The sequence below is a fragment of the Amphiura filiformis genome, chromosome 2 (assembly GCF_039555335.1).
Source record: "Amphiura filiformis chromosome 2, Afil_fr2py, whole genome shotgun sequence".
NCBI lineage: Eukaryota > Metazoa > Echinodermata > Ophiuroidea > Amphilepidida > Amphiuridae > Amphiura > Amphiura filiformis.
Genome location: NC_092629.1, coordinates 84,340,322 through 84,356,932, shown reverse-complemented (window position 1 = coordinate 84,356,932; position 16,611 = coordinate 84,340,322). Strand labels below are relative to the sequence as shown.

The 16,611-nt window shown below is 38.3% G+C and overlaps 1 protein-coding gene across 1 annotated transcript; it reads right to left on the bottom strand.

The window, feature by feature from the left end:
- Nucleotides 1–20: 20 nt before the first annotated feature.
- On the bottom strand, nt 21–16,344 carry LOC140146722 (2-Hydroxyacid oxidase 1-like). Its single transcript, XM_072168594.1, has 9 exons — nt 16,251–16,344; nt 12,928–13,050; nt 11,944–12,095; nt 11,126–11,372; nt 4,891–5,063; nt 3,790–3,881; nt 3,043–3,204; nt 1,714–1,783; nt 21–921 (listed from the first exon to the last, which is right to left on the bottom strand). Exons 1-9 carry the CDS (start codon nt 16,262–16,264, stop codon nt 848–850), a joined length of 1,107 nt encoding a protein of 368 aa, XP_072024695.1. The 5' UTR covers nt 16,265–16,344; the 3' UTR covers nt 21–847.
- Nucleotides 16,345–16,611: the final 267 nt, after the last annotated feature.

The following is a 16,611-nucleotide window of genomic DNA, read 5'->3' as shown; positions in this document are numbered from 1 at the left end:
AGCGCAAAATAAATTCAAAGAAAAGAGAGCTATTACTCATGTTATACTTACTATTTCACACTTTTTAACAAGTTCAAATGTAAATATAAAAATTTTAACGTGTTCAAAATTTAACATTTAATGTTAATATTTTAACATTGGCATTAAAATGAATTAAGATTTGAACATGTAATAATGAACAGAAGCTCAAATTTTTAACAGAAGTGCAATTATGAACGTGTTAAATATAGTGTGAAAATGGTGTTAAAGTGTCGTATGAGTGTTAAAAATTCAACATGTTTAGTACTGCTCAAATAGTGTTACGTGTAATGAATTAACACCCTAATCATTTATATAGGTTTTGGCCAATTAGGCTATTCCAGTTGAAATCCATACAGGGATCATGGGGATGGTGAATTTCAAATGGGGTTACCTGAATGTGCGAATCCATTTGAAAATCTGCACCCCTTGTATGGAAGATCAATGTCATGTCTTCCATAGGTGTATGGATTTCAACTAGAGTAACCCGGCCCTGATTTGGTAAAATGATTAACTTGAAATTAAAATCGCTGTTTCGAGAAAAAGAGCTTTTAAGTTTGAACACTTGACGTTTTTCTTTTTGAATAAAATAAATTATTAAACAGATCTAATGTCTTAGAAAATATAAAAATCTCATTATTTGGTGGCATGGTGGTGAGTTGAGGAAGTCACCAATGGAAAGAGCCCCCTCACATTACCCAAAATATGGATTTATCTCAAAATGTCCAAATTTCAAGTTAGATCGTTTTACCAAAATTTGGTATTTAATCAGGGCCGAACCCATTTCATCTTTGCCCATCAAATCGGGTCCTACTTTGTAAACATGGTGTCATAATTTTGCGTTGAGGTATTCCGATTCATGTATGACCATTGAAGGCTGAATATCACGTATGCACGAACAACCTGAAAGATAACAAAATCACAACATCAAAAGCAATGCCATTTTAGGCTCGGGCCTGAGTTTAGTTAAAATTCTGGGTGCATTTTCAGCCATTTTAGTTCATGGCTCTAAATTTCATGAACATTTGGTTTAAGAAAGTGCGGTTTTTTTTTCCAAATTGTTTGAAAAAAGTGTACATTTTCTTAGTTTCATTTAGCAAACTTTGCGAAAATTTTCCAAATTTGGTATAATTTCTGGTCATGTTTTCATCAAACTTTGTTTTAAAATCAGGGCATTTGTCACATGTCGAATTCCAACCGCAAATTCCCATCCCATACCAAAGAAAAGACCACCACCCGGGCCTACTTTAAAATACAAAGGTGATCATGGTGATATGCAGGCCCTGCAACTCATTAGAGAATGGATTTGGAGAAAACCTTCTGATAATTACAAACACTCGATGAGCAGCAAGACCTTCCCTCTAAGCTTTTAATCCGATAAGCTGATTATCTATTTGTTTTCATGAATTGGAAGACATTCTTTGATGTATTACTGAGCTCAATCATCTGAAATTACTGGAGCGTGATCAGCATAGTATTTAATTAACAGAAGGTTTTCTCCAAATTCATTTCCTAATGAAGACGGTAAGACGCGTTGTCAATGTCAGATACCCACATACGGTGAATGGTTAAGTTAATAGTGTATAAGTGTATACTAAGTTAAGTTAATAGGGTTTCCATCGAACATCCTTAAACATTTAGTGAACAAACCACACGCTTGATGCCGTCCTATATTGTACTATTGTGTTAACTTACCCATCAGGGCCATTGTCCTACTGAATTCATCCCTGATGATGTCCAAAACTTGACTCACTCCGTTGGTACCCTGAATAAAACAGAAATGAACAATTATATAATTATAGGTCTACCTGTAGGCTTAGGTCTACTTGTACCAAATTGTATGTATTCACTTGGTTGTCTAGGTTGCTTAAACTGAACCATTTCCGGTACATCATACCATGCAGACTAGTAACGTACTGCGCCTGCCAGCAGCATGACAAAATGGACAGAAAAACATTCCTGACTTCCTGACCATGCTGACAGTTCTGAGCTTATAAAGTGATTTTCTCTTTTCGTTTCATAATACATCGCATAATATAGTTCGAATTGGTTGGTTCAATGGTTCATAAGCGTGCAAACAGAGAACCACTGAACATACACCAAGCGTCAGTGGCGGCGCCAAGAGTGTGGGGGACATGGTGAAAATTCTAAAGCTTTGCTTTGAAATAAGTTGCTTACATCACGAGCCAGACCCCATATGACAGGCCTGCCCAGGAATACTGCGTTAGCAACTAACGCTAAAGCTTTGACATTTAGTGCTTACATCATGAGCATGGCAGGCCTGCGGAGAAATACTGTGTTAGCACCAAACGATAAAGCTTTGAAATAAGTTGCTTATCATGAGCCAGACCCCATATGGCAGGCCTGCCGAGAAATACTGCGTTAGCACCTAACACTAGAGCTTTGAATACAAGTTGCTTACATCATGAGCCAGACCCCATATGACAGGCCTGCCGAGGAATACTGCGTTAGCACCTAACGCTAGAGCTTTGAATACAAGTTGCTTACATCATGAGCTAGACCCCATATGACAGGCCTGCCCAGGAATACTGCGTTAGCACCTAACGCTAGAGCTTTGAATACAAGTTGCTTACATCATGTGCCAGACCCCATATGACAGGCCTGCCGAGGAATACTGCGTTAGCACCTAACGCTAGAGCTTTGAATACAAGTTGCTTACATCATGAGCCAGACCCCATATGACAGGCCTGCCGAGGAATACTGCGTTAGCACATAACGCTATAGCTTTGAATACAAGTTGCTTACATCATGAGCTAGACCCCATATGACAGGCCTGCCGAGGAATACTGCGTTAGCACCTAACGCTAGAGCTTTGAATACAAGTTGCTTACATCATGAGCCAGACCCCATATGACAGGCCTGCCCAGGAATACTGCGTTAGCACATAACGCTATAGCTTTGAATACAAGTTGCTTACATCATGAGCTAGACCCCATATGACAGGCCTGCCGAGGAATACTGCGTTAGCCCCTAATGCTAGAGCTTTGAATACAATTTGCTTACATCATGAGCCAGACCCCATATGACAGGCCTGCCGAGGAATACTGCGTTAGCACCTAACGCTAGAGCTTTGAATACATCTGAACCGTTCCTCACACCGCCATCCAAGTATATCTCTACTCCTGTATGCTTCACGGCTTTCACGACTTCAGAAAGAGCGTCGATCTAGAATAGAAGAAAGAATTTTTTTTTTAAATTACATGCAAAAAATTCATACCGTCACATGCAGCACTATTTATAAGGTTACATTGCTGAAGCTCGTGTCGACCTGGGTATAACCGTATAGACGAATCTAAAATCCATTCAACTACTACTGCATGGGCCGGGGGCACATCCGCCAGGCATGAGGATGATCATCCATGAAAAAAGTGTTCGAAAAAGCCTGAATAAGTGCGTGAAATTGGGCCAAAAAGGCCGGCCGAAAACGGGGTGAAATTACTAAAGCGCGGAAATTTGGACAACAAAAAAGACTTAATTCAGGTTTAAACCTGAAAATTCTGGAGCCTGATCCGCACCAACCTGGTGTTGCTGCCCATTTGGATGGATGCTGCTTAAAAATCGATATGATAAGTTCCGTTGCAAGCATCCATTATTCTTTCGTCTAGGCCTACTATAGTCTACTTGTAACACGGGTGAGGGAAAGCAGGTTAATATCCCTGCCAAGCGTACATTATTTCACATTTCAGGTGGAATGGACCCTTAATATTTGCCATTGAGGTATAAGAATGCATAAGAAATAATTTTTCTTACCGGAGCCCGTACACCGTCTAATTGCCGTCCTCCGTGTGCAGAAACAAAGATAGCATCAGCACCATTTTCTATGGCCTCTATTGCACCAGCCGCTATTAAAGGAGAAACATCGAAATAATCATGTTCTGTAACCACTACCGCCATCATTAAAATGACGCCCCACACTCTTAGAAAAATGGTTCTTGGTTGTGTTGTATGTAGGAAAGGTTCCTGACAATTTAAAGAACTCAAAATGGTTATTTCTGGCCTGTCAAGAACCTATTTCACGTATAAAAATGGTTCTTTCTATAGCCTTTTCAGCACCTTTTTCAGGGATTATGATTCTTTCCTACAGCCTTTCCAGAAACCCTATCCCTTCTTAGTATATAGAATCATTTAAGGACAGCTCAAGAACATTTAAGGCGCACCGTCACCACTCGCCGCCACCGGCATCAATACCACAAACACCAGTACCGTGTAGCACCTCCGCCGCCACCAGCACCAATACAACTAATAGGTCCAACTCGAGCAACTATGCAGCACCTCCGCGCCGCCGGCACCACCAAATGTTACATTAGTCCAAAAAGTTAGAAGTTACGGTTTAGGGCATTTTAGATTAGGATTTAGTGTTAGGAAGAGCATTAGGGATAAGAGCAGGGTTAGATTAACATTATAGGTTTAGTGTTAGGAATAGGGTTGGCCAAACCTTAGGATCACTTAAAATTAAAGTCAGGGTTATGCTTAGGGTAAGGCTTAGGTTGTGGTTGGGGTCAAGTTTAAGGTTAGGGTAAGGATAATTTATGGCTATAAAGTTATTGGTTTTTCGAACAAAAGACCCTTCAGTCTGTTATCCTATAACTGTCACTACCACCACCACAACTTCAGAGATATACTACTCGTACTACAATACTTAGATCTTTATAATTGAAGACCGAATTAAAAAGACTAGTTTGCATCTGACGTCAGGGCAAGTTAAGGCGCGGTGTGATTGGTTCCTGGCCTGCGCAGTACGCCATTTTTGGTCTGGTTGACACGACGTCATACGCAAACTATTCTTTTTAATTCTGTATTCAATTATAAATTACTGGGTTTTTCTGCACCTTACTAAATTGCATATTTTACCTGTTGTAACACCTTTTGCCACAAGTGGTAATTTTGTTCTTTGTTTCAGCTTTCTGACATCTTCCCAGGTAGGACTTATAAATTGACTCGCTCCATATCTCATCAGCATATCATCTCCATTTGCCTTATACTCGGCTACTTCTGCATCACCGGGTAAATCTAAATTTACCATTCTTGAAATGTTAAATAAGGAAAGATATATGTAAACAGATAACAATAAAGGTATACAAATTGAACTGCAAATACAATACACGCCATGATATAAGTATATAGGCCTTATCAGTATTAATAATTATCTGCACATCGTATGACATTCACATTAATAAATAATATAAGCAGCGATAAGCTTTTAATTGTCACTGGGCTAGCTATAATACATGTACTAGGATTTTTAGCAATGACGTCCTTAAGGGATCTCGAATAAGCGTTTATTGCGTTTCGACAGTATTTTTGTGGGACATGAGAGCACCTCAGACCTATCGAATTGCATTCTGAATACGAAGCATGTCTTTCTGATATCAAATAATTTTCATTTTTGAAAATCACAATATAATACAAATTTTATGACAAATGATAAATTTGATATTTTTCAAATTTTTGATATATAACAGTCCTCGAAGTAAATTATATAAATCTAATGATATATTCTTAAAGTGTATGTAGCTGGGAGGAAAAGCCGACGGTCAATTGAAAATTTTGACCTTTCATATTGAAGATATGGATTTTTTCCCAAAAAGACCTAATTTTTTTTGGTGTTTTGGGGAAAAAATCCATATCTTCAATACGAAAGGTCAAAATTTTAATTGATCGTCGGCTTTTCATCCCACATACATACACTTTAAGTATAAATCATCAGATTTATAAAGTTTACTTCGAGTACTGTTAAATATCAAAAATATCAATTTTTAATGATTTGCCATAAAATGTGTATTAAATTGCGAATTCCAAAAAATCAAAATTATTTGATATCATCAGGACATTCTTCGTATTCAGAATGCGATTCAATATGTCTGATGTGCTCTAATGTCCCAAAATAAATACTGTCCAAACGTTCATACCCCAGCCCTTAAAGCCTTAATGTACTATTTTTGTCAAATTTTGATTTTGTTATTCTTTATTCAAAATGTTGAAATAATATTAGTAATAAATGACGGGAAGGGTTGCTGTCCATTTTAGGTTGAAATAAAAAGGTAAAGTGAAAGAAACCGCACTGGTTATTTTGGCCATTTAACACGCAGTTCTATGGGAGGACATATTATCATAATTATAAAATTATGATAATATGTCGAACTTTACTCTGTTGACCTATACAAAGACATCAAATTTGGCCGAGTCCATTTAGGTGCAAGTTGGGAGTGGGACATGTGTAAACATTACAAATATGAAAAAAAAAATTAGGTTTGAAAAAAATTAACCAATTTCATATAAGATCGTACACTATGGAACCCCCCGGCCCTGACCCAGCTGCAATACATTTTTGTGATGTACTGTGGGGGTATATGACCCTTTCAACTCACGGGGTCAGTTGTTCCGTCATTTGATCTTTTGTGCTCCGAGCATACCTTAGCGGCATTTCAGCCATTAGCAATTTACAAAATACAGGTATATGCGTACGTTCCAGCCAATCTCCTTTTATCGTATACACTCTAAATAAAAATAGTAAAAGTTACTCAATGTTGAGTAAAAAGGGAACAGAGCAACAAAATCATATGGAGAGGTTTGGCTACAAAACGATTCCCTTATTCTGTCGGTCGAACATCCGGGCTATCTCTAGTCTCGGGCCCAATCTGCATGTGGCGCACGGTTTGTTGTGAACAACAGAAACCGGCTGTGAAGGAGGCTACATAGCGATGTTGCTGGAGTGGCATTCAATTTCGGAAAAAACGACACTCGACCATGGAATTTAATTTTAAGTTTGTCAGTATATAAACGGTAAATAAAGTAAGTTTCTTTCACTCTTAAGACTTAGAAACGGTTGTTTGATTCCACTGACTATTTGCGATCGAAATTTACATAACACCAATGACAGAAATCATCAACAAAAATCGAATCAGGGACTTGTTTTCACTCGAACATCATCAACCGGAAGTGACGTGACACGGACCGACAGAATAAACATATTTATGCGCAGTTTCCACCTCGATACACCTGAGCACACAATTTCGCACAAGAGCTTCCAAGCAAGTAGTGAATTGTCTCTACACATACAGTCTTTGTTTACACTACACGGTTGAGTGCATAGCATCATAAGAGCTGTGTGAGCTTCTAGCTGGTGGAAAATAGGCATATGTGATTGGTGCTTGTCAAAACCTCAAGTGTTCCCTTCATCCAATCAGAAATGTTTTTATAGCGAAAGCTAACACTTACCCCTAAAAACACTTTTTTTCATTACCAACAGATAATGCAATTCAATGTTTATAGCAAGGCGAATGTGGTAAATATGTTGAAAACGACCTATTCAAGCACAATTTTTGACCAAAATGTACGTTAGATTTTATGTCAGTAAATGAAAAAGCACACTTTGACCTATATTGTCCATATATTAGCTTCGTTTCAATGAGCAATGACCAATTCTCTTTAAATTGCAAATCCTGTGCGTAAAGTTACTATTTTCGCTTGTTTTGTCATACGGTTGTAAATTCAATGAACAATGACTTAAAGAACGCTTACACATTCGTATGAAGTGATATGGAACACAATATTGGTTAAATTTTTACTATCAATATGAGTACAATTTAATCAACATCGAGTTCAATTCACTCATTCTGTTGCTCTATTTCCTTTTTACTCAACAGTTGAGTAATAATTACCGCACAGCGTCATCATCCCTATATCTTCGTGTCAAAAATTGCCGCGATAGTACGGCGAATCCTCTCGTTTTTCAATAGCTACGCATGGCGATTTTGTTCGAGATAGGCCGAGCGACTCAGACTAAGCATCATACGACTATCATATGAGATACAATCAAGTTTCTATTCTACACATGATTACGATTTGCGTACATGCTCTAGTACCCCATGTAGTGTTGCTATTACAAGGAAATTCGATTTGTTTTCAGGTAAAACGCAGGTTTTGTTTTTAATACACTAACTTGAAATTAAATACACTAATTAGAGACCATTGCCAATTGCTCTGGATATATTTTTACTGCATTTTAGGCGTAAAAATTTTTAAATCGTAAGTTGAAATTGTGATATATTTAATTTTGAGAATTACAATTATATTACAAACACATTAACCCATTCACCTTGGATCCAGGTGCTTGTATTGAATATATTCAATCACACGTGTAACCCCCTGAAATATTGCCCTCTATAGTTCAGTTGTTATTTTTTGGAAACTTGATCTTGAACTTTTGAACTGCTTAGAACTTTGCTACGTGGCTAGGAAACTTTTCCTCCACTGCCCACTCTGGCACTACCTGGCAGCCAGGCAACATCACATCAGAAATTTGGATTTATAAGTTTTAACCATGAGATGCAAGCAAACACTGAAATGACAAAAAAAAAAGTACCAACTCATATATATTGTTTTGATAACTCATGATGGAATGTGTCATCATGCTGCAAATTATCTTCTTGTCTCATCTGTGACATGACTTCAGAATGAAACTGGCTCTTTATAGATACCGGCAACTACAAGACAACATGGTTTAGTATTTTACCCCTCTGCTCAATATCCTGTAATGCTGTGAATCGTGGAGCTACTATGATGGATCTTCTTCCCCAAGCGCAGTTCTTGGTATGCAGCGATGAAGCTGTTTTAACGGTTGATCCATGGATGTGGTTACATTATGATGCAGTGATACAATGGATAACATTATTTCTGGATATTCGCTAGATCGGAATTCCGTATAGCGCGCGGTTACTTAAACAACAAGGCTCACATATTGTTTGACTGTTTACTCGCGAATCGCATCTTAGTAAAGCTAACGGACTTCTCCAGGCAGGGTTCTTGGTATTCCGTTAATCGGACAGTCCTGAATGTTAAAGAGCGTTTCTACAAGTCAATATTCAAGTAATAAATGTGTCATGACGATTTTTATGTCCAGATTACATACCGTTTGATTCAACTACCTGATTTTATTAATCCATAATTATGTGTTCTTTCCCTTTTAGGTTTCAAATAAATAAGAAGAAATATAACCTATTGTCAAGTTGTGCTGTTCTATTATTAAGTTTTATGTACTTTTGTCACGGGTAAACCTGGGCTACAAATTGGGGGCTCGTCCGGGAATGTTTTTGTTGTTGTTGTTTGGGTTAAAAAATTTTTTGTCCTGTGACTTTGTTGTTTTTTTGGTTTTAAGTGCTAAGTATTAGTTTGCCTTTTTGTTTGAAACAGCTTGACACCTGGTTAGTTTTGCAGATTATTATGTAATGTACTATTTGACAGACATTGAAATGTATAAATGTGATTGATGTAAAATGATAAGTAGACAATGTAATGCCATGTATAACTAATGCCGTGTAACATCTAGGGAGCCAGTTTCATCATGTGGGAAGTATTGGATTAAAATTACTTCAAACCTCTGCTGAGAATTCTAGAAAGGGGAGCCCAATCAGATTTTCCCCTGTCTTATTGAAAAGCTGTTTTCCTTTCCTTTTGACCCTATTTCTTTTGGATATTATTTCGTAATTGATATTTAAAATGTGTTAAGCGCCGGGGACGGCGCATTCTAGAAAGGAGAGAATGTAACCCCCTGAAATATTGCCCTCTATAGTTCAGTTGTTATTTTTTGGAAACTTGATCTTGAACTTTTGAACTGCTTAGAACTTTGCTACGTGGCTAGGAAACTTTTCCTCCACTGCCCACTCTGGCACTACCTGGCAGCCAGGCAACATCACATCAGAAATTTGGATTTATAAGTTTTAACCATGAGATGCAAGCAAACACTGAAATGACAACAAAAAAAAGTACCAACTCATATATATTGTTTTGATAACTCATGATGGAATGTGTCATCATGCTGAAAATTATCTTCTTGTCTCATCTGTGACATGACTTCAGAATGAAACTGGCTCTGATAGATACCGGCAACTACAAGACAACATGGTTTACATGACTCTTTTATTTTACCCCTCTGCTCAATATCCTGTAATGCTGTGAATCGTGGAGCTACTATGATGGATCTTCTTCCCCAAGCGCAGTTCTTGGTATGCAGCGATGAAGCTGTTTTTAACGGTTGATCCATGGATGTGGTTACATTATGATGCAGTGATACAATGGATAACATTATTTCTGGATATTCGCTAGATCGGAATTCCGTATAGCGCGCGGTTACTTAAACAACAAGGCTCACATATTGTTTGACTGTTTACTCGCGAATCGCATCTTAGTAAAGCTAACGGACTTCTCCAGGCAGGGTTCTTGGTATTCCGTTAATCGGACAGTCCTGAATGTTAAAGAGCGTTTCTACAAGTCAATATTCAAGTAATAAATGTGTCATGACGATTTTTATGTCCAGATTACATACCGTTTGATTCAACTACCTGATTTTATTAATCCATAAAATTATGTGTTCTTTCCCTTTTAGGTTTCAAATAAATAAGAAGAAATATAACCTATTGTCAAGTTGTGCTGTTCTATTATTAAGTATTATGTATTTTTGTCACGGGTAAACCTGGGCTACACGTCTATGTCACAATGCATATGTAAACTTTCTTTATCTGTGTCAACAATAGAATATTGATCACCAACGGAGTATGGAGCTACATGAAAAAAATATTTATAATATAGGGTGTAGACACTGTGTACCGCAGTGTACTCCTTCTCCATCAATAAAATTCACACCCCAACTTGAGAGTTCTCCCATGACTGCACTTCAAAAATCTTCTGGAACTCAGAAAGGTATGCTCACAGTATTGTTATGGAGCCCCGTTCCCGATTTCATTATAATCGGATGGCGGCCCCATGACCTCGTTAATCTAACCTTTTTAACTATTTATGAGTCGGCGCATTGACGACTAAACCAGCTTGGCAAAGATTGCCCCAGCGGCCCTTGTTGGGTCAGTTGATTGCGAGCTGGCTGGTCGACAAGACGTCTTTAATTTGTTAGTACATTTATACATAAACAATTTGATTTGTAGTAACTTGAAATAAGAATTAAATATATTGCAAAGAAATTAATTTATTGGTTTCAGCTAGTTATTTTGTGTTTGTTCTCGGTTTCCTCTTTTGGCGTTTAACGTCATAATAGTATACAGAAGAGCAATCACTAAAATGACGTCATACTTACATATGTCGAGGATGAAAGCGTAATCCAAGCACTTTGCGTTTCCCTAATACAGGCATGTCACATGTAACAACTAGAGCTTTGAATCCAGCCGCCTCGGCTTTCAGTACAACCGTCTCTGCGATGCGTGGGTTTTTCATAAATTGCAACTGCATCCAATGGTTACCTGAGGGCGCTGCCTTTGCGATATCCTCAATAGTTGAGGTGCTGTGAATACTAATACCCATGACCACGCCAGCCTTCGCTGCAGCTTTATTGCCAAAAAACAAACACCCCAAAAACAAAGCAAACAAAAAAACATTACCAGGATTATGATTGGAAATAGAACAAAATAAATAGGCCTACATGCATAAATACGAGATCCAGCCATATCCGCTATTCACTCACGGCTTCAGCTATAGACTTTGTCAAAGACTACTCGCGAATGAGGGGAGGGGGAGCCTCAAAGCCGAAACCACGACACCCCTCAAATCGCGAGCGTGTGCCCACAGTTTCCAAAAGTCACTCACTGTGTGGTTCCCAACCATGGGTGACCCCTTATTGACTGGCCCCTGTGGTATGCTGGCAGTCCATATTTTTATGATTTTATGTCATTTTTGACACTGTTGCCCCTCTGGAAAGTTTGCTTGCATCCTCTCCCGCAAAATCCTGGCTACGCCAACTCTATAATTATGGTCGGCAAACATGAGCATGATTTGGCCTTTCTCAACATCTAAGCTTCCGATGGGTTTAAAACTTGTACTTTGCAAGTTTAGGACAAACAAACAAACAAACAAACAGCCCCCTCCCCCCCCCCCCCCACACACACAACTAAATCTTACCAATCGCTGTGCCAATTTCCTTATCCATATGAGCGAATCCCTGAATCGCTGTGGGAGATATGCCGATTGGCATAGCAACCGTTTGCCCCAAAATTGACGTTCTCAAGTCACGAGTAGACACATTGCGCAGTATCCGTGGTCTTAACCGATATCTGAAAACATGCAAATGGAGTATAATAATTACCACGAGCGGTGGGTCTTTGGGTGACAGCGATGGGGAAAAGGGGGGGGGGGGTCTTAACAATAACAGCCCTACATACGCGTCACCTCCAAAGTGGGAGTGCCCCCACCGATTTCATGCAGCACATCACATCAAAGTTCCCATTGGGCGCCCCCATTCCATTTTAAAGGAATTTTTATTAAAGTAAACTGCGATCTAATCCAGAAGTTAATATATATTACAGACACCTTAATTCTTACGCTTTTTTTAAATAAATCGGTTTGAGTTCTGTGCTTTTATACTAGTCTTCACCAAGACTCTTTTGCAATAGCTGCCCGATCATCATGATCATAGACATTTGACAGTTTATGCATTATTATACACTTCTAAACATTATGGTACCTGTACCTGGCAGCAGTGGCGTAACTAAGGGGGGGGTGGGGTAACGTGCTCCATACGCCACCCTTAGGGGCGCCAAAATGACCAATTCAGCATCGATTCTGCGCCCCTCCAAGCGATGAAAGTCAAAATTTTCGCGCGCATTTCAGCACAAAATCAATTGAAAGAACATTTTAAGACCGCTACTCAACTTCTAGTAGGCCTAACCAAAATTAATTAGTGGTAGGCCTTTGTCCAAAATTTCGCGCGCTCCGCGAGCAATTTCTTTTCAGGAATTGCCCGCGTCTAAGATATTCTCGGGAGGGGGGGGGGGGAAGGGCGCCAATTTTGTTTCTCGCCCGCTATCAACCCTAGTTACGCCACTGCCTGGAACAGCTATTGCAGATGGTGTTTTCTTTCTCTCCATATTCCATACTCATGCTTACCTGCTGAAAGCTTCTCCACAATCGCGCAGTGTGACTTCATCGTCTGTTCCTGCGGCATAAAAACTGAATTCTGCTCTCAGTAATTTTTCCTTGGCACTTTTTTCAAAGTCATCTAGGCAGATCCTATGACGTCATGACAGGTCATACAAGACAAGAAAAAGAAGAACAACTTGCCCAATGTGTTCGTTAGGTGGTTCAAGTGACATTCTGAAAATGTTCTTTTGGTGTTATCCTTATGTCGACGACACCCCCCTCCCACCCACACGCAACTCAAGAAGGAGCACACTCAGGAATTTACAAACTTTGGAGCCACATTTGCAAAGCTCCTCCCATTTTTAAAACTGGTACATTACAAGTGCATTTCACCTCTGACGAACCCCAATTGCTGATGCTGTTTGAGAAATATCAACCCCAATAAATTTGATAATAAGGCTAAAGAAAGTCGATTACATAAAATCACATCGTAACATATTTTCGGCAACGTAATAAGGCAACTTTTTCATTATTCATTATTTTTTCACTTAATAATCTAAATAAAACAGCAGACATTAAATGCAGTGAAATGCCATGTCAGAACAGGCATTAATGCTGAACATAGTCCCGGAACATAGTATTATGGTCATGCGCCATGAATTGAAGCTATTACTGACATGATTGAGGGCAAAACGCGTTAACAATACATGCTCAACTCAACACTACAGAAAAATAACCATGCTTTCACCCCGGGGCACTTCAATTTGAAATGGATATAGGTGTAGGGCTGGCGCTTTCGCACTAAGGGGCATTCGGTGAGAGCAACATGTAAAAAATATGGGGTCATTGGGTGAGAGCATGATTTTTGGCATTCGGTGAGAGCAAAATGTAAAAAATATGGGGTCATTGGGTGAGAACATGACCTTTTTTTTAATGGAATCTTTGGGTGAGAACCAAAACAGCGCCACAAAAACCTCGAAAATCGAATTTCTAGTTCTAAATGGCTTCAAATTTCTTCAAAATAAGTAACAAAAAAATCAGTGATAAATGAAAGTTGCTGTTCAAATTGAACTTGTAAGGGTCTTTGGGTGACAGATCAAATGGAAAAATAGGGGGTCTTCGGGTGACAGAGCGCGGAGCGAGCTTGTGTTCGTAAAAAAATATGGGGTCTTTGGGTGACAGCGATGCTGAAAAAGGGGTCTTAACAGCCCTACATACGCGTCACCTCCAAAGTTGAGTGCCCCCCCGGGGGCTTTCACACAAAAGTGATTGTAATTCATCTCACCTTTGTCAGGAACAATTTACATGCAAAACTGAATATCATCGTAAAGCTAAAAGTGTAGGGAAGACAATTCTGTAACTTGTAGGTTGATATATGAAGAGCTTATTTCCAAACCGTGTTAAGTCCACCCACCTTCAAAATTGAGATTTTGATGAAAATGGGTAGTGAGTAACTAGGGCTATCCAGCAATGTGTTTGTTTTTTCCCAAAATTAGTCAAGTTCCGAAATATTGACACACAAAGTATCGATTTTTTTTCCAAAACGTGTTAAGTCCAATCCAGTTTTGTAGCAAACTGTGTTAAGTCCATGCCGAACACTGCCCTTGTGGGCAGCTCGTAGGCAAGTAGCACGGCATAGGGCTTCCAATAGTTAATCGCCAAAGTTCTTGTTTGGTCCAGAGACTAGTATACATGAATTTGGTCTGCATAAAAAGTTGTTGTTGTTGTTTTTGTTTTATATTAGTAGGCTTAGTTTGTATGGAATTTCTGAAATATTTGATAGATACCTCCAGAAAGACATGGATAGGATGGGAAGGGGGAGAGGGAGAGGCTGAGATGGTAGAATTAATGTTAGAGGATGGTGGTAGAGTTAGTTTTTGATATTATTATTTTGTATGATTATCAAAATGTGCTACTAAATTCAAGGTATAATTTTAAAGTTAAAGGTATAAAAAAAACTTAGGACTTAAAAACTTACGACTGTCAATATGTGATTAGGGTGGCAGCGTGGGGGGGGAAATATTTGTGATAATGTGATCAAACAAGTGGATATTTCAGGTCATCACTTATTGTCAGTGAAATGATGTTTATTCAATTCTGAGAAATGCAATTCAACTAAATTTTGAATTTTGAATTATTTTAAACGTCGAATTTTTGATGCAAGGTGTTTTGTGGCAAAATTGTGTTTTATAGTAGAGAGAATCACATTTTGTATGTTTTTAATAAATTTGTTATCTTTTAAGACTAGTTTGAGAAAAATATGGTTAGTTCTGTGTTACAGATACTATGTTTTGTGTCAAAATGTGTTAAGTCCATGCCAGAAATTGCGTTTTGTGTCAAAACGTGTTAAGTCCATGCTATTTTTAAAACAAATTAATTCATTAAAAAAAATCAAAAGTCTCTAGATTTTAACTTAACATGTTTTTATGGTCCTATATAATTATGTCACCTTCACTTCACTGTAATTTTATAGAAATCGAACTTTTTTTCATTGCCATAAAGAAAATTCCTGATTTTCTTCAAAGTGAATCTTGTGGACTTTAACACGGTTTGGAAATAAGCTCTTCATATATAGGGTAGCCTTAGGGTGCTGCAAATACCATACTATAGGGTGGAAAAGTACAATTTTGCCACGGTTCAAAAAGTACAAAATGTTGTTCCTCTCTTTATTTACTACCATAAAACTTGTTCTGTTAAAACCTATTTAGTTGCGCTAAAATAGATAGGCTGTCAAAACAGCAAACTTGTAAACCCGGGTTGTAAACATGTATGTTGCCTTTAATATACTGAGACACAGGGTGTTCAAAATCATATATAATTTTCTATGACTTTTTCGATCAAAACTTTTTTCCACCATCCCCTACACCAAAACCAGTGGCATATTGAATTCCTTGTCAAATTTCACTTTTAAAAATTGTAAACGACAGAAGTAAACTCCTTCAAGAGATAAATGACAGAGCATGCTTTACGATAACGTTTACGTAGGAATAATTTTATAGGAAAACCATTTAAACGTACTGGCTTAGGACACAACGCGCAGCTCAGTTGTAACAAAGCAACCAAGAGCTTTACCTAATTCTGGCTACATGGTAAACTACATATAAATGTATAGACATTATACCAGCTCCATACAATAATGATGTTTGTACTGCATGTAGCAGGTAGCATGCTTAAAGGTCGTCCCCGGTTTTGTTTACCATGTTTACTGGGATTTTATTGTAGGCCTCATAGCATGAATATCTATTCAAACCCAGGGTTCAAGCCACTCCATCCAAAATCAGATTTGATAGCAGACCAAGAGTTTTTTGTATGAAATGAAATTTAAACAAATCAAAAGAACTTTAACTTACATATTTCGGTCCATAACAACTAGTGAGACAGGAATTCACATCACACTGTGTCAGTAACTTTACACTAGCATGCACATTGTACAGTAAGGTATCCTTGGTAAGGTCAGGGATGTGAAAGGTCAATGTACATGCAAATTTCAGGCGGTGGCCGCATTGCATTCTCTAAATTCAGTAAATTTTCATCGTCAACCGTGTAATTGAATGGGATTATTTTGAAATTTTAAAACGCTTGAAATATCACAAACAAATAGGCCTTTGTTGATAAAAAATATAAATCATACAAGCTAAAACCGTTGGGTTCGATAATGAACCCCACAAAACTAACCGACTAGGCCTATATTGGAAAATGCCATACGGCCGG